This window comes from Salmo salar, chromosome 05, assembly GCF_965601325.2.
Source record: "Salmo salar chromosome 05, fSalSal1, whole genome shotgun sequence".
Lineage (NCBI taxonomy): Eukaryota > Metazoa > Chordata > Actinopteri > Salmoniformes > Salmonidae > Salmo > Salmo salar.
The window spans coordinates 43642318-43663880 of NC_138295.1; the positions used below are offsets into that span (position 1 = coordinate 43642318).

General features: G+C 42.8%; 1 protein-coding gene across 10 annotated transcripts in view; it reads right to left on the reverse strand.

The window, feature by feature from the left end:
- Positions 1 to 21563, reverse strand: part of cb055 (CB055 protein) — a 43555-nt gene that overhangs the window by 856 nt on the left and 21136 nt on the right. For 7 of the 10 annotated variants that reach the window (XM_014200028.3, XM_014200027.3, XM_014200026.3 and 4 more), the window contains 10 exons: positions 15761 to 15843; positions 13725 to 13896; positions 11945 to 12077; positions 11007 to 11186; positions 10634 to 10681; positions 6402 to 6563; positions 3641 to 3731; positions 1780 to 3486; positions 467 to 600; positions 129 to 216 (listed from right to left, as the gene is read on the reverse strand). In XM_014200028.3, coding sequence (XP_014055503.3) covers positions 129 to 216; positions 467 to 600; positions 1780 to 3486; positions 3641 to 3731; positions 6402 to 6563; positions 10634 to 10681; positions 11007 to 11186; positions 11945 to 12077; positions 13725 to 13896; positions 15761 to 15827 — 2782 coding nt within the window. In that variant the 5' untranslated portion in view covers positions 15828 to 15843. The remainder of the gene's footprint in view (positions 1 to 128; positions 217 to 466; positions 601 to 1779; positions 3487 to 3640; positions 3732 to 6401; positions 6564 to 10633; positions 10682 to 11006; positions 11187 to 11944; positions 12078 to 13724; positions 13897 to 15760; positions 15844 to 21563) is intronic. The other 3 variants (XM_082974900.1, NM_001165406.1, XM_082974902.1) reach the window with 2 other exon arrangements.

Here is a 21563-nt window from a genome sequence, read left to right on the forward strand (position 1 = left end):
GTTTCATCCACATGTGGGCAGCAGTGTATCAATCACACCCAGTCTTTTGTGAGAACAATGAAAACACTTCATAAGAAAGTGTGTGGTAGCAGTGTGTGGTAGCAGAGTGGGATACTGATCAGTCAAACCTTTTACAGGAGGTCCCGGAGGCTTGGCTTGGTCTTTGTTGACAGGACTCGTCAATGTAGGAATGAAACCTTTTCTGTTAGGGTCCCCCTGGAAAGAGGTGGAATGAACTGCTTATTCATTCCAACATGTATAACAAAGTAAATGGCACTTACACAACTTCAGAGTCATATAAACTCTGGATATTGCATCAAAAGGTGGACCCTGTCGTAATAGCAGAAGAAATGCTAACAAGAGCTAAGGACTGGATGGGTTGATTGACAAGTTAACTGTTTTCCTCTCTGAAACAGTGGGCTTCTCGTTAAACAAAAGAACACAAAACAATGTGCACCATCCCTACCTTCTCTGCAGGGACCTTCTTCTCTGTGGTTTCCTCCAATGAGTTCTCTTTGAAGATCCTTTGCTTTTGTCTGGCCACTGAGATCCAGCTTGGTGATTCAGATCCCCCACTAGGCACGCGACCCACAGACAGATCTGAAACAGAAGAACGTCTTCAAATGGTGCGAAATATGGTATGAGTGGCCTGGTAATTTCATTTCGCATAATGTTTTTGTTTAGAGTGGAAACGTAAGATAGAGGTACGAACCAATGAAAGACAAATGCCATAAACCAATAGCATTCGAATACAGCCAATTTGTTGATAGAAATAGTCATAGTGAAGAGGGCACGGCAAAACCTTTTCCCCCTCAGGAGACTGAAAAGATTTGGCATGGGTCCTCAAAAGGTTCTACAGCTGCACCATCGAGAGCATCCTGACTGGTTGCATCACTGCCTGGTATGGCAACTTCTCAGCCTCTGACCGCAAGGCACTACAAAGGGTAGTGTGTACAGCCCAGTACATCAATGGGGCCAAGCTTCCTGCCATCCAGGACCTCTATACCAAGCGGTGTCAGAGGAAGGCCTTAAAAACTAGCAAAGACTCCAGCCACCCTAGTCATAGGCTGTTCTCTCTGCTACCGCACGGCAAGCGGTACTGGAGTGCCAAGTCTAGGTCCAAGAGGCTTCTCAACAGCTTCTACCCCCAAGCCGTAAGACTCCTGAACACCTAATCAAATGGCTACCCAGACTATTTGCGCACCCCCCTCTCTTTTACACCGCTGCTACTCTGTTATCATCTATGCATAGTCACTTTAATAACTCGACCTACATGTACATATTACCTAAACTAACCGGTGCCCCCGTACATTGACTCTGGACCGGTACCCCCCTGTATATAGTCTTGCTATTGTTATTTTACTGCTGCTCTTTAATTACTTGCTACTTTTATTTCTTATCCAGATTTTTTTTAACTGCATTGTTGGTCAGGGGCTCGTAAGTAAGCATTTCACTGTATTCAGCGTATGTGACTAATAACATTTGATTTAGAGGAATCTCTCCTTGGTGTTTATAGGTCTCTTTTTAGATATCTCTCAATAAGTCTGCTCTCAACAGTACTCATGGACCTGTTTCAGTATGAATTGTTAGTCCAGCAGGAGTCCAAATTCCTAAAACATGTATACACAGACTAAATGTTTTGTCATTTGAAGTCTATTGAGCTAAACATTGTAAAATATATATAAACAAAAAGGTGGCATTGTGAGTGAAGGATATGCCATATATCACACATCTGTAAATACTGACTGGTGGGATGGTGACTAAGATGGGTTTTAGTACCTGGTGTTCTCTTGGGCTTGACGATACCGTCCAGCTCTGAGGGTTTTCTGAGCAGGGCTGGTTTGCTTTGTGGCTGTGGTTCAGTGAACGAGGCCCTCTGTGGTTCTATGGGAAGTGAGTGTGCAGGGGATGAGGGGGGAGTTTCACTCTCTGATCCTAAGCGCAACATACCCACAGAGGTCTTCCTCAGCCTAACACCAAACGGATTCTCAGGGGTCCCTTCCTCCTGGGCTGCAGGAACGGCAGGTGGAGTGTCTTTTGAGGAATTTGTGGGTGCTGTGGTGCTCTGTGTTCTGCTGGGACAAGCAGGGACTTCAGCCACCACAGGGCTAAGTGGCTCCACTCTACTTGGGGGATCTGTATTTGCTGTAACCCCCGCTTCCACAGCCCCAGGCACAGTGACAGAGGGAGATGTAGAAGGGGAGGTTGGCTCTTTGGTGGCCAACCTTTGCCAGGTGGGGGAAATTGTGAACCTGGGTCTACTCTGCTCAGAGCCACAAGATGGCTTCCCATGATCCTCTGTGGCAGTTGGTCCACTACAGGGCTCCTGGGGGCTCTGCTCTGGGCCAGAAGCTGCACTGGGACCGGTTATACTGTACTGGTCAGTCGTTACACTGGGCTCTTCCTGGTCCTGTGTGGTGTGTATAGCGGACTCAGGCTGGTCTGGGGAATCTGGAGGAGGTGTACTGCTATTTGGCAGCTGGGAGACACAGGCTTGTTCCCTAACTGTTTGGTCAGGCAGCTCAGTGAGGCACTCAGGGCTCTCACAAGCCCTCTCAGTGTCTGTGTCATTGTGTGGAACCTGCTGTGCATCATCCTCCACAGAGGTTGGCGTTACATCCTCTTCTTCCTCCAATAAGGCTGTTTGCACTGGCACATCTGAGATTGGCTCTGTATTTTCCTCCTCCCTCCACACATCTTTCTTTTTTTCCTCTGCCTCGTCTCGGACAACCTCTGCTTCCTCTACTACTTCCTTTACCTCTAACCCTGCTGCTTCCTCCCCATCTTCTTTTTCTTCCTTTTTCATATAATCTGAAGGAATGTCCTGATCTTTTAAGTAATCAGGGTTGATTTCCTCTTGATCCTCCTCTTCCTCCTTTGGTTTGAAATATTCTACCACATACTCCTCCTCAGACTCATAAGGCTCACCCTCCTCCTCCTCCTCTTGGGACTCTACTGGGCAGTCAGGTCCATCACTGGGGAGACAGGCTTCTTCCTGTTGGGTTGGATCTGAAGGAAGGGACGGAGGCTCAGGCTCATCAGCCAGCTCATCCATCCAGCTCTCAGGGTCGAAACCCTTCACATTCACCTCCTCCAGGGGCACAGCCTCCAGCCCCAGGACAGATGTCAGGGGACACTTGAGGGAGCTCAGCACCTCCTGGAGTAGAGAGCCACCCTCCTCAGCTGCCTCACACCCAGTAGGGGCCAGGAGGAAGTCATCGTAGTCTCTAGTAGGGGGCTCCAGAGAGTCCAGGGAGCCAGGCAGGGGTGCAGTCTGGGTCAGAGCCTTAGCCTGGCCTGAGAGACATTCCTCAGAGTCAGACTCATTCTGTATGGAAGGGGATGAGGAAGAGACATCCTGAGACACTTCCGGTTTGTCCCTCTGCTCATCCTCCTTATCTGGGGCTGATCGCTCGGCCTGCTGGGATACCACGGCCCCATCGGTCCACTCCTTCTCGGCAGCACCAGTCTGCTCACATTTCACATCTAGAACACACAACTACATCTGAGCAGAGCCACTATAAGCAAGTCACTAAAGCATTATGACAACCATTCTTACTCAATACCATGAACGATAATCTTTCCGATATTGCATCAATATTTTGTGTAATGTTACTGTAATAAGGATCATTTATATTACCTTCCTCCTTGTCCTCCTCCACAGATTCTGGAATGACAACACTCAGTCTTTCCTCTTGGAATGATTCTCCCTCAGCCCTGCCATCAACCCTCTGAGCAAAAGAAATATGGCAGAGATGAGTCATAATGTAATCTTAATGATACAGTTCATTTAAAGATAAATTATCTGTCCAGCTTCAGTCATATCTGACACGTTTTACAAAGATCTGGTAGACTCATGAGCCATGCAAGTTGACGGCAGGCTGGCGCGTTGTGGTTGGGCTAGATGGGCTGGACACTTGGCTTATGGGATGGATTTTTATGGGGTTCTGCGCTGATGATCAAAGGGGACTTGGGCTGGGTATGGAATAGAAGGGGGTGGGTTTGGTGAATGTTGGCCAGGGGAGTCAGGGAGAGGGGTTGGTTGTGCTAGAAGGGGATGGGTATGTACAGTTGTAGTCAGAAGTTTACATATACTTAGGTTGGAGTCATTAAAACTCATTTTCCAACTACTCCACAAATCTCGTTAACAAACTATAGTTTTGGCAAGTAGGTTAAGGTATCTACTTTGTGCATGCCAAGACTTCAGGGGAAGAAAAAATAAATTTAAAAAAATTTAAAAAAGAATTGTAGACCTCCATAAGTCTGGTTCATCCTTGGGAGCAATTTCCAAAACGCCTGAAGGTACCACATTCATCTGTACAAACAATAGTACGCAAGTATAAACACCATGGGACCACGCAGCCGTCATACCGCTCAGGCAGGAGACACATTCTGTCTCCTAGAGATGAACGTACTTTGATGTGAAAAGTGCAAATCAATCCCAGAACAACAGCAAAGGACCTTGTGAAGATGCTGGAGGAAACAGGTACAAAAGTATCTATGACCACAGTAAAACAAGTCCTATATCGACAACCTGAACGGCCACTCAGCAAGGAAGAAGCCACTGCTTCAAAACCGCCATAAAAAAGCCAGACTACGGTTTGCAACTGCACATGGGGACAAAGATCATACTTTTTGGAGAAATGTCCTCTGGTCTGATGAAATAAATATAGAACTGTTTGGCCATAATGACTATCGTTATGTTTGGAGGAAAAATGGGGAGGCTTGCAAGCCGAAGAACACCATCCCAACCATGAAGCACAGGGGTGGCAGCATCATGTTGTGGGGGTGCTTTGCTGCAGGAGGGCCTGGTGCACTTCACAAAATAGATGGCATCATGAGGAGCAACATCTCAAGACATCAGTCAGGAAGTTACAGCTTGGTCGCAAATGGGTCTTCCAAATGGACAATGACCCCAAGCATACTTCCAAAGTTGTGGCAAAATGGCTTAACTTCATTGGGATAGGGGGCAGTATTTTCACGGACGGATAAAAAAAACATACCCATAAAAATTAATTTTAAACAGCTTTTGACATGCTTCTAAGTACGGTAATGGAATTTTTTGAAAGTTTTTGTCACGAAATGCGCTCGCACGTCACCCTTCGGATAGTGACCTGAACGCACGAACAACACGGAGCTATTTGAATACAACTATGGATTATTTGGAACCAAAACAACATTTGTTGTTGAAGTAGAAGTCCTGGGAGTGCATTCTGACGAAGAACAGCAAAGGTAATCCAAATTTTCTAATAGTAATTCTGAGTTTAGGTTGTCCCAAACTTGGTGGGTGTCAAATTAGCTAGCCGTGATGGCCGAGCTATGTACTCAGAATATCGCAAAATGTGCTTTCGCCAAAAAGCCATTTTAAAATCGGACATAGCTATTGCATAAAGGAGTTCTGTATCTATAATTCTTAAAATAGTTATGCATTTTGTCAACGTTTATCGTGAGTAATTTAGTAAATTCACCGGACATTCTGTGGGTATGCTAGTTCTGAACATCACATGCTAATGTAAAAAGCTGGTTTTTGATATAAATATGAACTTGATTGAACAAAGCATGCATGTATTGTATAACATAATGTCCTAGGAGTGTCATCTGATGAAGATCAAAGGTTAGTGCTGCATTTAGCTGTGTTTTGGGTATTTGTGATGCATGTTAGTTGCTTGGAAATGGCTGTGGTTTTTTGTGTCCATGTACTCGCCAAACATAATCTAATGTTTTGCTTTCGCTGTAAAGCCGTTTGGAAAATCGGACAACGTGGTTCGATTCAGGAGAAGTGTATCTATAAAATGGTGTAAAATAGTCCTGTTTGAGAACTTTGAATTATGACATTTTGTGGTTTTAAATTTGGCGCTCTGATTTGTCACTGGCTGTTGAATAGTGGGAGACGATTTCATCCCACCTCCCCTAGAGAGGTTAAGGACAACAAAGTCAAGGTATTGGAGTGGCCATCACAAAGCCCTGACCTCAATATTATAGAACATTTGTTGGCAGAACTAAAAAAGTGTGTGTGAGCAAGGAGGCCCACAAACCTGACTCAGTTACACCAGCTCTGCCAGGAGGAATGGGCCAAAATTCACCCAACTTATTGTGAGAAGCTTGTGGAAGGGTACCCGAAACGTTTGGCCAAGTTTAAATTGTTTAAGGCAATGTTACCAAATACTAATTGAGTATATGTAAACTTCTGACCCACTGGAAATGTGATGAAAGAAATAAAAGCTCAAATAAATCTCTAGTATTATTCTGACATTTCACATTCTTAAAATAAAGTGGTGATCCTAACTGACCTAAAACAGGGAATTTCTAATAGGATTAAATGTCATGAATTGTGAAAAACTGAATTTAAATGTATTTGGCTAAGGTGTATGTAAACTTCCGCCTTCAACTGTACATCTTACAGTGGTGGGTTTCCTCATCTTGGAGCAGGCCTTGTGTCGGACTGCCAGGCGGTGGCGAGCGGCAGTGTTGTCCAGGCAGCCCATGGGACTGGCAGGCTGGCTGAAGTCTACAGGCAGGGGGACCAGGGGACTGGCCGATCTTGAGCCCGCCTCACAGGACATCTACACATGAGGGGAGAGAGAGAGGCCATTTTAACACAGTAAATAATATAATTATTACAACCTCTTACTATCTCAATGTCTACAGACATCTGTCCACACGTCACATTACTCTCTGCTGATGCCAGGTGCCAGCTAAACAGATTCAAGAATGCTGAATTGTGGATCAAATATAGTTTCTCCTGACACAGATTAACCATATCCTAAAATATGGGTGAGTTTCCTACTCAAGACAAAGAAAAAGCTATAAGAAATGGAGAAGAGGGAAGACTGACTGTCTGTACAGCTGGATAAACAATGTCAGGGACGCCATTATAAAGATCTCCTAGCAGCGTCGAGCGTCACTAAAAATGTCCCAGGCAGACCTATGTCCTGGCATTTTTCTGCCTGGCTCCCACTGACATTAGCTGAACAAATACAAGCCTCCGCTCTCAGTGCTCTGGAATGTAGGTAGGTTTACTCTACTGTTTCTGACAGCAATTCACTGACAGGAGAGCGAATGACCTTCAGTGACACCCTGACTTACTTTAAGTCACCTGCAATGACAACTTGTCTAACCTGAAGTGAGGAAGCTCAAAAGAAGAATGCAAATGGTCCACCTCTGACTTAACATCTTGCTTTCATACTAGAAATGGATTCTTATGCTAAATAGCCATTTGTCATATACACAATACAGATTTTACACAAACATGGACATTTTAGCAAATAGGATTGCTGCTATTATGGGCATCAAAATGCATTTGCCCTGTGTAACCAGAGACAGGTTGTCATAAGTGAAACTACCTCCGTGTTTGTATTGTATCCAGCAGAGTGGATTGATTTTATATATATAGTAAATTAATGTATTGCGTTTGTTCTATAGCCAGAGCTCGGCTTGGCAGGGCCTCCTGACTCCGAGTGGTGTAATATCCCCATTTGCAGCAGACAGCCTGACTGCCAGAGAAAACCAATGGAATGCATTCAGACCACACAGGAGACCCCCCCCCCTCCGAGTCAAACAATACATCCTGCAGAAACAGGCCAGCAGAATGACATGCAGCATTATTACTGTCAGGTCATCATCTTCAGCTGAAGATTTGTGGTGGGATTCTCAGTGGTGCTTGCAGCAGGGAGACAAAGCGAGTGTACTGCCACCCCTTCCCATTTCAAAAGAGGTCAAACCAAAAGCACGCTGCCATTTATGGCTCGAAAAACAGTCTTCTAGCTTGTTACAGCTCCGGGTCCAGCTGAAGGCATGACAAGCAAGGCAAAACACAAGCGCATGACAACTATTTGGAATTCCGAGAACAAACAAGTGCATCTATGCGTGTGCCTGCGTTATGTTTGTCATTCAGGACGAACAGTCAGCAAACTACTGAAAATCACATATGGTAAGATGGTACACCAGTTCCTATGGGAAACCCCCCAAATCTTCCTGTCATCCCACGAGGCAGCAGTTGGAATGTTGAGTGGAGTGATTTACTCTCTGCAGGTTTTTCATTTTATTTTGACCCTTTTTTAAACTCCTGGCTAAGTGGAAAAGATAGCCCAAGAGAAAAAAAAAAAATGGTATACTATCGTATATACAAAAACAATAGAAGCTACTATTGAACGTGCTATCGGAGGGCTGTGTAAGCCTTTTTAAGTCAATCAAATGCCAATTGTGGTTTTCCTTTTTTAGGACATTCCTTTCACAACTTCAGACGATTATTTGGAGTCCCTTGGCAGATTCCTTTCAATCAAATTCAATTGAGAAAAGCTTAAAAGATTCAATCAGCATTCATAGAAACTAGCCAAGTGTCTATTCATTCCAATGGTCCCATTATGTCGAGTGTGAGCGTGCCAGCTGCGATAATAACACCAACATACGCGATGAGGCAGATACACTTCACACAGCATTATTCCACTGACTGTCTTGTTTACGTTAATTCATGAATAAGTTGCAGTAATTACATTTGATCATAAGACTTTTGCCAAATCATTCACAGACATGGAGAGGCAGAAAAGAGCAGTATCTAAGGATCCTAAATTCTGATGTGTATAACAAACCACTGTGTACATGTATGGTGTAAATATGGCCAACAACGCAATGTAGCTGCTCTGAGCCTCAGTCGCATATGGTATACAGTGAGGGAAAAAAAGTATTTGATCCCCTGCTGATTTTGTACGTTTGCCCACTGACAAAGAAATGATCAGTCTATAATTTTAATGGTAGGTTTATTTGAACAGTGAGAGACAGAATAACAACAAAAAAAATCCCGAAAAACGCATGTCAAAAATGTTATAAATTGATTTGCATTTTAATGAGGGAAATAATCAAAGATTTCTGGCTCCCAGGTGTCTTTTATACAGGTAACGAGCTGAGATGAGGAGCACACTCTTAAAGGGAGTGCTCCTAATCTCTGATACCTGTATAAAAAGACACCTGTCCACAGAAGCAATCAATCAGATTCCAAACTCTCCACCATGGCCAAGACCAAAGAGCTCTCCAAGGATGTCAGGGACAAGATTGTAGATCTACACAAGGCTGGAATGGGCTACAAGACCATCGCCAAGCAGCTTGGTGAGAAGGTGACAACATTTGGTGCAATAATTCGCAAATGGAAGAAACACAAAATAACTGTCAATCTCCCTTGGCCTGGGGCTCCATGCAAGATCTCACCTCGTGGAGTTGCAATGATCATGAGAACAGTGAGGAATCAGCCCAGAACTACACGGGAGGATCTTGTCAATGATCAAGGCAGCTGGGACCATAGTCACCAAGAAAACAATTGGTAACACACTATGCCGTGAAGGACTGAAATCCTGCAGCGCCCACAAGGTCCCCCTGCTCAAGAAAGCACATACACATGCCAGTCTGAAATTTGCCAATGAATATCTGAATGATTCAGAGGACAACTGGGTGAAAGTGTTGTGTTCAGATGAGACCAAAATGGAGCTCTTTGGCATCAACTCACTGTGTTTGGAGGAGGAGGAATGCTGCCTGTGACCCCAAGAACACCATCCCTACCATCAAACATGGAGGTGGAAACATTATGCTTTGGGGATGTTTTTCTGCTAAGAGGACAGGACAACTTCACCGCATCAAAGGGATGATGGACGTGGCCATGTACCGTCAAATCTTGGGTGAGAACCTTCCCTCAGCCAGGGCATTGAAAATGGGTCGTGGATGGGTATTCCAGCATGACAAATGACCCAAAACACACAGCCAAGGCAACAAAGGAGTGGCTCAAGAAGAAGCACATTAAGGTCCTGGAGTGGCCTAGCCAGTCTCCAGACCTTAATCCCATAGAAAATCTGTGGAGGGAGCTGAAGGTTCGAGTTGCCAAACATCAGCCTCGAAACCTTAATGACTTGGAGACGATCTGCAAAGACGAGTGGGACAAAATCCCTCCTGAGATGTGTGCAAACCTGGTGGCCAACTACAAGAAACGTCTGACCTCTGATTGCCAACAAGGGTTTTGCCACCAAGTACTAAGTCATGTTTTACAGAGGAGTCAAATACTTATTTCCCCTCATTAAAATGCAAATCAATATAACATTTGACATGCGTTTTTCTGGATTTTTTTGTTGTTATTCTGTTTCTCACTGTTCAAATAAACCTACCATTAAAATTAGACTGATCATTTCTTTGTCAGTGGGCAAACGTGCAAAATCAGCAGGGGATCATATACATTTTTCCCCTCACTGTACATATCATTGACGTATGAAGCTCAACAATGCCTCCATCCTGACTCACTCCTATTGCTTAACACTGCATCTGACACAGAAGCTTTCATTTCTTGAAGAGTACAAGCTTCAGAAGACACACAGCTTTATACTTCATCAAGACAGACGTACTCGAAGACATCAACTCGTGTAATACATCTGGGGAACATTTATTCTTCTTTAAATCAAATGACAATAGAACCCACTCATCTTGATCCATTTCTTCCACATCATACGATAGAGGAGCCTCCTCTCTGCCTCTTTGGGCTAATGATGCATTCTGATTGGTCATGATGGTCAAATGACAAAGAAGATCATTCACTGTGTCCACTGAATAGGAAGCACATGACTATATTAACAAAATAGCATGGGAAACGGGTTATTACCTGGTCTTCGTCGCTGTCTGTTCCCTCCAGACTCAGGGAGCTGTTCCTCTGTACCAGTTTGGAAGGAGAGAGACAGGATGAGTGACAATGCAGTTATAAAAGGGTAATAGACAGTAATAGATCTGTAGACGTAAGCATGAGTGCATAGAGTCATCCTCACGGTAGCTTTCATGAAACATGAATGTGTGGTATTGTATGTGACAGGTATCATGTGACAGGTATCATGTGACTGCAGTCACGTAGTACATGCCACACAATTATAATAGGTACTGAAGACCAGAACTAGCCATGTAGGTAATCTGGTCCAATGATTGCAAACATGAAGTTGACCCCATGAACACTATGCCAGTCCTCACTGCATAATGATGCGTACCCTATGGGACACCCCAGCCAGGACGGCGTGCAGGGTGGAGTACTCTGGTGGGCTGCAGGGAAGGCCGTCATCCTCAGACAGAGTCCCTGCGTCATCCCCCTTCTTCACACATGGAGACGGAGGAGAGCCTAGCCTGATGGCCTGTTTCAGCTGGAGCTGCAGGACAACATACCTATCAACCTTGGATTTTGCAATGCATTAATGTAAAACTCTTTTACAATTATGACTTGTGTGCAGCAATAGTGTACTAAGATTGTTTTTTCGCTTTCAGATCACGTGTTCTGAGAGCATGCTACCCTACCTAGTGGTTGAGAACTCGTCAAAGTAGAATGATAAGTGAAAGTGACTTAAGCAACAATAGGTCCATTCTAGCTGAAAAACAGACTTTGTGTGGTGAAAGAAAGCGTGTGTATCTGTGATACTGCTATCTGAATGAGCTCAGCTGCTCTCAAGGACACAGTCTCGAGTCTGTCGCCTTCCAACAAAAGGTTTTAGAATCCCCATCCTTCTCCAAATGGACTTATTATAGACTGAACATCACCAGCCAAGTCTGTTATCTCCTCCATTTTAATATGTTGTTGTGCCTAGTCAACACTGTTGTGCATCAGACCGCTGTATATATTAGCCTGCGCGTACACGCCGGCCCTTTGTGGGAGTCTGCCCAGAACACTCCAGGTAGTAAGACCTAAGGATGAGCCTTAACTAGCTAGCGCCCAGTCTACCCGGCTTATGACCAGACTGGCTAATTTTATACCCAGGTTCTACGGACAGAGTGCCAAAGCTAATACCAATTTAAGAGAGCTAAATATCGGATACTAACACGAGCCACGAAGATACATTGTTGTTTTCACTTGTTGTGGGTGTATGATATAGGACTATAGGTACAACAGCCAGAATTACAGCCAGTCCAAGTATGGAACACAGGCTTAACTACCCACCTGTAGAGACTTGACTTTTCCATGGATGCTGTCCTGAAAGGCTCCCAGATCCTCGTTTACCTCTGACAGGGGCAAATCGGAGACAAAGACACTGTCATGTGACAGAGCCTTATTTCCCATGTAGATTTTTGACCTTGCAAAAAAAGAAATATAAGAATTGAGTATGAGATTTCATGTTAAATGACAAATCAGACCATTAGGGGCCTCATTTACAAACACGACCACAAAATGTGCGGCACCTGTTCACTTAAAAGTTGGCATATATAAAATAAATGTACTTGATGTGAGAACATGCTTAACTTCCCACACACACCTTAGACCATGTGCACACAATTTCTGATAGTTGAAGCATTGCCTTGCAAGCAGTATTTTGTGCAAATGGGGGAAATGTCATGCTTATTCATAAAATCCAAAAGACATGATGCAGTTATTTGCCGTTAGTGAGAAGAGCGAAAATCGATTTATTTTATCTTTGCAATAAAAAAAATTAACTTTATTTCCTGATTATTTTATTTCCATGATCAATGCAGAAGAAGTTCCTCACCTTTTCTGACTGAAATGGTTTCATACTCCCGAAGTAGCTAATACAACAAATGAAGATCAATTTAATGAGAGATGGGATGAATTGTAACTACTTCACAGTAGTAAATAGATAACCAAAATAGCTTATGTTGGCTACAATAGAACGTTAAAAAAAAGTTGCCAACGGTAGAACAGACAGTTCACCATGTAATTTCAAATGCCTCGAGTAGGCCTAGACAATCTTTCAGAATTCACAGGCAGTGCCGCATAGTTAGGTTGGGGGAAATAGTCAATGCAAAACATTGTTCAATACAATGTTCAGCAAACAAATTTGTCATAAAAAAAATTTATTTCAGAAATGGTCACAGAGCTTTGCTGAATACTACAGCGATAGTCAGAGTCACTGCAAAATATTCTGGCAACACACCTTAAAATGCTGTGGCCTATTTCCAAAAGTTTCAACTCAAACTGCAAATAAGGCCGTTATTGTCACCATAAAAAAGGTCACGTGAGCATTTTCCAGGCGGAACTATAATGCTTGTTCACAATGCACACAGTTTACGACAGATCTGATTTATAACAGGAAACACGTGGATGTATGGTGTGATCTCAATATTTTTTGACGTATGCAGTCTTTTCAGAAATGGCACACAGACATTTAGTGTGAAACTTAGAGATTATATAGCTCTCCCCTAAGTAGCAGTCAGGTCATGGCTGGGTCATCCATCCAATCATGTAGGAATAAATCTCATAACATTTGTAGAAAAACCTAAAGGAGCAGACAAGTCACTAGCTCTGGCAATGTCCCAAATGGAACCCTACTAGCTATATGGTGCACTACTTTTGAAACGGAACACTATGGATCCTGATCAAAAGTAGTGCACTGAATAGGGAATAGGGTGCCATTTAGGACTCTATCCATGTCTCTGGGGAAGATATCTGCAGCAGGTAGCCTATGAAAAATTCACTAAACTCTAAAATTAGCGGACAAGACTTGATTTATTATTCAGGTGACTAAGTGGTAGGCAGAACGTTAATTCCCAGCGGTCCACTCTATATTAGGACAAATATGTGCCTTTAAAGTTGTAAACATACAGAGGAGAAATTCTGTGACACATTTGTTCTTTGTTAAGGATGAAATGAAAATCGCTTGCATTTCCTCATTTAACTGTAAGATGTAAATATTGTGTTTATGGTTCCTGAAGGCTGTTGCCATAGTGATGACCAAAAGATACCTGTGAGAAGAATATAATCTTACCCGGAGCCCTCGTCTTTCTCAGACCGGATGAGGAATGCTGGTTCAGGGGCATTGACATTGTCACTGGACTGGCTAGACTTCAACCCATTGTCCCCAGCAGGAGTGGCAGCCTCTTTTCTCTTCTTCTTAGCAAAAAAGTTCTTGAAGGTCTGGAACTTGGACTTCTTCTTGCCTACAATGGAGATAGATAACATCATGGTTAAAGCATTAGAGGTTAAACATCTCCAGTTTACAATGGGAGCTATTCCCTAACCATTTGTCTTTCACTACCAAACAAAGAAGAATACCTAATGAAAGCTTTTAAACTCCCTCATGTGAGCTCAAGTAAAGTGAGAATAATTTACCGTGTTGGTCAAAAACCCATGTACTGTTGCATTACCAAGTGAGAGGGGTAGTAAAACACTTCAACAGTTCCATTTAAATTTAGCACCAATTTAAAATCTCAACACCTCTTTTTAAACTAAAAACTCTGTCCCCTACCCCAATTCTTGAGAATAATACAAGGCAGAGATCTTAACTGTTTGCTGAGGTGCAAAATCATAATACAACACAGACACTATTTTAGAAACAATGACTTTACGCCAAAATAGCAGCAGAAGGTGAAACAGTGCAGCAGAAAGGCCAATTATCAAAAAGAAGGTCAAGTTAGTTGGATCCATACAAATGTTGCCAATATTTGAGAGGGGATGACTACAACATGAACAATTCTAGGATGGAGACCTTTAGCAGCCCGGAATGCAATTGTCTGATTAAAAAGCAAGCACTGCCTTGGAGAAGTGAAGGTTGGTAGAAGTGACTATATTTCTATATAAAGCCACACAATCCTGTGTCTCACATGCTCTGGAAAACACTTGAGATCCAATTACAGACAAGGCCTTGAGCTGGCATTATCACACACTTTGAATTGGGCCATTCAGTATGGCTGAAGTCAACAATCAAGGGAAAACTCAATTCCAGTAGGAGAGGGACTACTACAGATTTATGAATGTATATAGTAGCTGAACATGTAAGCTGAGACCAAGATATTTTTGTGCAGAGAGGTTTTTTTTGACCAACAGGCCAAATTTGGGCTTAGATGGGACACACAAATAAACAGTCAGACACAAGAAACTCTCCCACTAAATATCCTCATTGATCTTGTGAGCACTGCCGTACCTAACAAATTACTCTCCTTGATTTGATGTTAATTATATTACAAGCTGTAACCCTGGGAAGAGCCATGGCCAAGACCCCTCTAATTCGACGGACATATTACACACAGGGCTTCTATCGTGACTGCAGCTTAACCCCCTCCCCCTGACTATCAGGGTACGCCACATTATCCCCTGGCACGCCGCCTGGCCGGCACACCTCCAGCCATTGACAAATGATTTACTTTAATGGACTTCGCCCTCCGCTTTAGAAGTTCAAACCAATAGAGGAGATTGTCAGTGTGACCTATTCCTGAAGGAAAGGGCTAATCCACATCCCGGCTAGCCCTCCAGAGACTGGGCCGAGTCTGACCTTGCAGTCCCCGACTTCCTCGTTCCCAGAGCATATCACAGTAGAGTTGGCGGATGGACATCGTAAAAACATGTTCTTTAGGGGTGGTGAGATGTATTATATTTTACTTAATTTCCTGCCAATAAAACTGTAATAATATCGCTTTCTTAAGCTTGGCCTGATCCTCCCTGAAGGCCAATGCTTTCTGAGAGAGCTAACAAACAGCACACGGGTCTGGAAGAAACACTAATACCTTTGCATGGATCATGTGGCGGGATTCTCACAATGATAATTTTATCACTTCAACTTACAATGAACCCCAAGGCTTCTCAGACATGGATCTAGGCCTCTGAGGATATATGTAAACTGTGTGGACAAGGAGTAGTTTTGCCATTCCCTCCCTACAGACTAGATACTGTAAATCTGATCAGATCGGATCTGCCGTAATGCAGTCATAGGAAACTCTGTCTGTGGTAGTGCTATTTACCAATGACAAGATAATAGTGAAGAGTCCCTTTAAAGGGCTGTCAAAGCCAGTTAAAGTGTGGGTTTACCTGTGCACTCTTCTGTGGGGACTGCAGGATCCTGGTTGGTCATCACATCTGATGGTCCAGAGGCCATGATGCTGCAGTCACTGCTGTGAGGGAGAGACAGGCATTTAGTATGGAGACAGAGGGAAAGACTAATATAGTTAAGAGGGAAACCTTCCAGGGATTTGGGAAACGAATAAACAAGACCATTGTCTATATGGACTGACTACAATACAGATTCAAGTCAGCTGAGTTACAGTAAATGAATAAAATGCAGTGCGCATTTTATTCATCCCCATTTACTGTAACTCAGCTGTGTGAATCTCCGTCGATGGTAACAACCATTTTCATAACCCTGCTCTCTATGAGGAGAGATGAGGGAGGGGCTACCAGTCACTCTCTACCACAACGCCCTACATGCCACCGCCCTGCCGTGGCACAGGAAGAGGCTGAGATAAGCAGCCTGTGCCTGTCTGGAGGCTGGAGATAGCTCTGGTCTGGAGCACCCAGCAGGATAGCCTCAGACGCACCACGCCGACCCAACAGGAAGAAGTCAGAGGGTCAGTAACAGCCAGTCCCAGCCCCCACAGAATGACTAAACAGGATGTTGAGGCAATTTGGAATTCGACCACACATGCAAAACTAGTTACTCCATTAATAAAGATGATTGAAATGCAATTACCTCCTCGGCATGTATGATTTCCTGCCAACTTTATTAAGGGCATGATGAGGGGTTAGAACTTATGAGAATGGCTATGCTTTGTGCAAATCAATATCCCTGGCTCGGGGGCAGTCTTAACAAAGGTCTTCAAATGCAATTACTTATGAGTGACTTGTTCATTTCCACATTAACTCAAGTCTGGATGCGATGATTATAAAAACAAGGAATATCAGAGAGTGAACGAAAGGGAGAGAAGTTACAATACTAACACTTTCAAATCACACTCAGCCGTATAGTACAAATACCTGAGGCAGTCAGAGAATAAAATGGGTGGTTGACATGCCACTGCTTTTTCTTTTTTTTTTCACTTCAATGTGCCTAAAAACATGAATAACTTACTTTCATTTGTGAAAACTATTGTATGGTTATGAAGACACTGCTTTGTTTGGATCTACAGACTCGTACCATTAATAATATTTTTTATTAAATGTTCTTTAACTAAATGTGAAGTGTTTTAGAAAATTCAAATAAAAAAAAGAAAAATATCGAAACCCTTCTCTCCAATAATTCTCAAGTTCATCCATACTTAATTTTCTCTGAACAAATGTAGTTGATTATAAAAATGTAAAAAAAAAAAATAGTTATATCCACCGGTGTGGCACAATATTGTGATATTAAAACAAGCTATTATCTGGAAACCATTGCGGTTGGAGGATCCTTGCTGAAACAGGAAGTGCAGAAGACATGACATGATCTGAGGGTGAGTTTGATTACGAATGTATCAATATATAGGACTTTTTTTTAATCCTCCCACATTAGTGCCCATTTTATTTTCATTTGGTGCAACACCTTTTACATGAAAATGCTTGAAATCATTAATCTGTATGACATAATGTGAACATATTTTAGTGGGTACAGTATTAGAATGCTAGCTAAACTCCGAGGCCCCAGATTGCCCAAACTGCATAAAACATCCTTTGGTGTGATACAAATGACACGGTCCAAAAATATGAACCCAGTATGAACAATTTCAAAGATTTTACTGAATTACAGTTCATAAGGAAATCAGACAGTTGAAATAAATTCATTATGCCCTAATCTTTGGATTTCACATGACTGGGAATACAGATATGCATCTGTTGGTCACAGATACCTTAAAAAAAAGGTAGGGTAATGGATCAGAAAACCAGTCAGTATCTGGCATGACCACCACTTGCCTCACGCAGTCCAATTTTTATTTTATTTTTATTTTTTAAATAATAAACTCCCTAAACCTCAACATAATCTTTTAATAAATAAATGTGGAAATTGAGATGACTAAACTGCTTGGAGTAACCCTAGATTGTAAACTGTCATGGTTAAAACACATTGATACAGTATTATTTTTAAAGGTAACCTTTATTTAACTAGTCAAGTCAGTTAAGAACAAATTCTTATTTACTATGACGGCCTACCCCGGCCAAAACCGGACGACGCTGGGCCAATTGTGTGCCACCCGATCACGGCCGGATGTGATACAGCCTGGATTCGAACCAGGGACTGTAGTGACACCTCTTGCACTGAGATGCAATGCCTTAGACTGCTGTGCCACTCGGGAGCCCAGTAGCTAAGATGGGGAGCAGTATGTCCATAATAAAGCACTGCTTTGCCTTCTTAACAACACTATCAACAAGGCAGGTCCTACAGCCCCTAGTTTTGTCACACCTTGACTACTGTTCAGTCGTGTGCCACAAAAAAGGACTTAGGAAAATTGCAGTTGGCTCAGAACAGGGCAGCACAGCTGGCCCTTTGATGTAAACAGAGAGCTAATATTACTAATATGCATGTCAATCCATCCTGGCTCAAAGTGGAGGAGAGACTTCATCACTACTTGCATTTATGAGAGGCATTGACATGAATGCACCAAGCTGTCTGTTTGAACTACTGGCACACAGATTGGACACACATGCATACCCTACAAGACATGTCACAAGAGGTCTCTACACAGTCCAAGTCCAGAACAGACTATGGAAGGCACACAGTACTACATACAGCCATAACTACATGGAACTCTATGTCACACCAAGTAACTGATGCAAGCAGTAAACTTAGATAAAAAAAACAGAAAAATAAAAAACACCTTATGGAACAGTAGGGACTGTGAAGCAACATAGGCACATGCACACACAGATTTAGTACTGTAGATGTGTGGTAGTGGTGGAGTAGGGGCCCAAGGGCACACAGTGTCTTGTGACATCTGTGAATGTATTGTAAATGTTTGTTTTTTTAATTGTATAAACTGCCTTAATTTTGCTGGACCCGAGGAAGAGAAATGGGGATCCATAATAGAGCAGGCCGCTGATTGTGGCCTGTGGAATGTTGTCCCACTTCAATGGCAGTGCAAAGTTGCTGGATATTGGCGGGAACTGGAACACGCTGCTGTACCCGTAGATCCAGAGCATCCCAAACATGCTCAATGGGTGACATGTCTGGTGAGTATGCAGGCCATGGAAGAACTGGGACATTTTCAGCTTCCAAGAATTGTGTACAGATCCTTGCGCGAATTATCATGCTGAAACTTGAGGTGATGGCGGGAGATGAATGGCAAAACAATGGGCCTTAGGATCTTGTCAGGGTATCTCTGTGCATTCAAAGTGCCATCGTTAGGTTCCCCAGTTTCTGTGTTGTGGGTTTGGATGTATATGCGTTTCAGGAAATGGCTTCCTGGATTCCAAAGCAGCTGATTGGTTGGCCCATCACAAATTGGAGCTCTGACCCCACCCTCTCATCAAAGGATACAGCTGTCTGCAATTACCGACTCCTTCTGCAGCTTGAAAAGCCAGTGTTCCTTTGTTAAGAGAGCTTCTTTGTATGTGCTGTGTTTAGAAAGTGTTTGTAGTGGCTCCTGTAGAGGTATGTGTATACCATAATACCTAGTTTTTGGTTTATTCAAAATTGTTCACCAAGTTTGGTGAATTATTCAGTTTCATTTGTTCCCAGGGGAGGGAAGGGAAGGGGAAGGCACCTTGGGAGTGTTTAGGCAAGAGGCTTGTGAACATATACCTGTAGTATTTACTATGTCTATGCACACTAGGTAAGACCTGGGCAGACCACCCCCTGTATTTTGGTTAGCGCGCCAGGTGGTGCTAAGAAAAAGTAACCAGTGGGTAAGCAGGTAAGGTAGTAGAGGGGGAACTTTTACTTTCTTTGCTACTGTCCAGCTCCTTTTCCCCACCTTACCATGTGAAGGATGAATAAATTCCCTGTAAACGGTAATATTCTGCCCCTGTCATCCTTACCCACACCTGCAATCGCATACCTTTTCACTCCACGGAGAGTTGAGTTGTAGCAGGGTGTTGCGTTCCCGCCAAGAGGCAGCCATCAAAAAAAATGCATGCGTTTGTTGTCCATAGCCTATGCCTGCCCATACCATAACCCTGCCACCATGGGGCACTTCGTTCACAACATTGACTAACCGCTCACCCACACGATGCCATATGTTGTCGTGAGGCCGGTGGGAGGTACTGCCAAATTCTCTAAAACTATGTTGAAGGTGACTTATTTTTCTGGCAACAGCTCTGGTGGACATTCCTGCAGTCAGCATGCCAATTGCACACTCAAAACTTGACATCTGTGGCAAAAAATATATTTTAGGGTGGCCTTTTTGCCCCCAGCACAAGGTGCCCCTGTGTAATGATCATGCTGTTTAAATCAACTTTTTAATATGCCACACCTGTCAGGTGGGCAGAGTATCTTTGCAAAGGAGAAATGCTCACTAACAGGGATGCAAACAAATTTGTGCACAAAATTGCAGCAGCTTTTTGTGCATATGGAAAGTTTCTGGGATCTATTCATTTCAGTTCATGCAACATGGGACCAACACTTTAAATGTTGCGTTAATATTTTTGTTCAGTACAAATCAAGATCCTGGGTACATTGTTAGCTAACAGGCAAAAAGAAAAGTATGTCTGCTTAAGACGAGATGTGGAGTGCAGAGAAAACAGAGATACAGGGAGAGAAATGCTGAGAAAAGAGATGTCCTGAGAGAGACGCAGAAAGTAAACAGAAAACATAAAAGCTTGATAGTTTAACATATTGTCCTAATCAGCGGTGTTAGTAAGTCGGAACGGTCCGGTAGGGAGTACTGTACGATGTCAGTCGCATGAAAAATGAGCAAAGAGACGCTAAAATGTGGTGTGGTTCAATGATAAAACAAATTTTGCCATTGCCGAGACGCGCACGGACAGCAGTATACGCATCAATTCAGGTTACAAGACTTGGGTAGGCCTAATGAATGACGACAAAACAAAATGTAATTCATAACACTTTTTGGTGTTTTGTAAGTAATGTCTTTCTGCATTTATCAAAATACACTGTATGATGCCGTAATTATTTTAGAATGGAGTAGCCTAATAGTTGGAATAGTAACTGAAGTCTGGACACAATGTCGGCCTTACATGTAGCCTATTATGCTATTAACCGCTGCAGAATTAAGTGTTCCTTGCAGTAAAATTAGACCAAATGTTAAATTGTCTCGTTAACAGGTGTGGAGAAATATTAATTATTTCAGCATCTTGAGAGAATGCGAATGTGCGCGTAAGGACCTTTTGTGTAGAATAAACATGCAATTTCATTCAGCTACAAAAGCTGACAGCATTTCATTGTCAGCCACACACACAAAAAAAATGCATCCTAGACTAACTGAAATACTATCAGAAACGCGTTGGATCCATTTCCACAGCTTTTCATTTCCTTAAACCCGGTCAAACTCATTTGGAAATCTACCTGGTCACCAAATGTCCTTGCTCTGTGAAAGAAGCCGAAATATTAAAAAGAGAACTTCACCGATGTCAACTAGATTGATCCATGCGTCATCAACAATCGATTTATGGCATTCTGGTGAGCAAGGCTTTATTTAGTATTCTAGACAACCATCAAGTAATGACAAGAGAACCTATAATTATAGCCAAGTTGATTAATAAATAGCCTACTAAATGTCAGTAATTATGAGCAGAAAAATATCTACAGTGCATTCAGACTCCGTCACCTTTTCCACATTGTTACGTTAGCCATAATCTAAAATGGATTAAACAGTTTTTCCTACACACAATACCCCATAATGACAAAGAGTTAGGGTTATCACATTTACATAAGTATTCAGATCCTTTACTCAGTACTTTGTTGAAG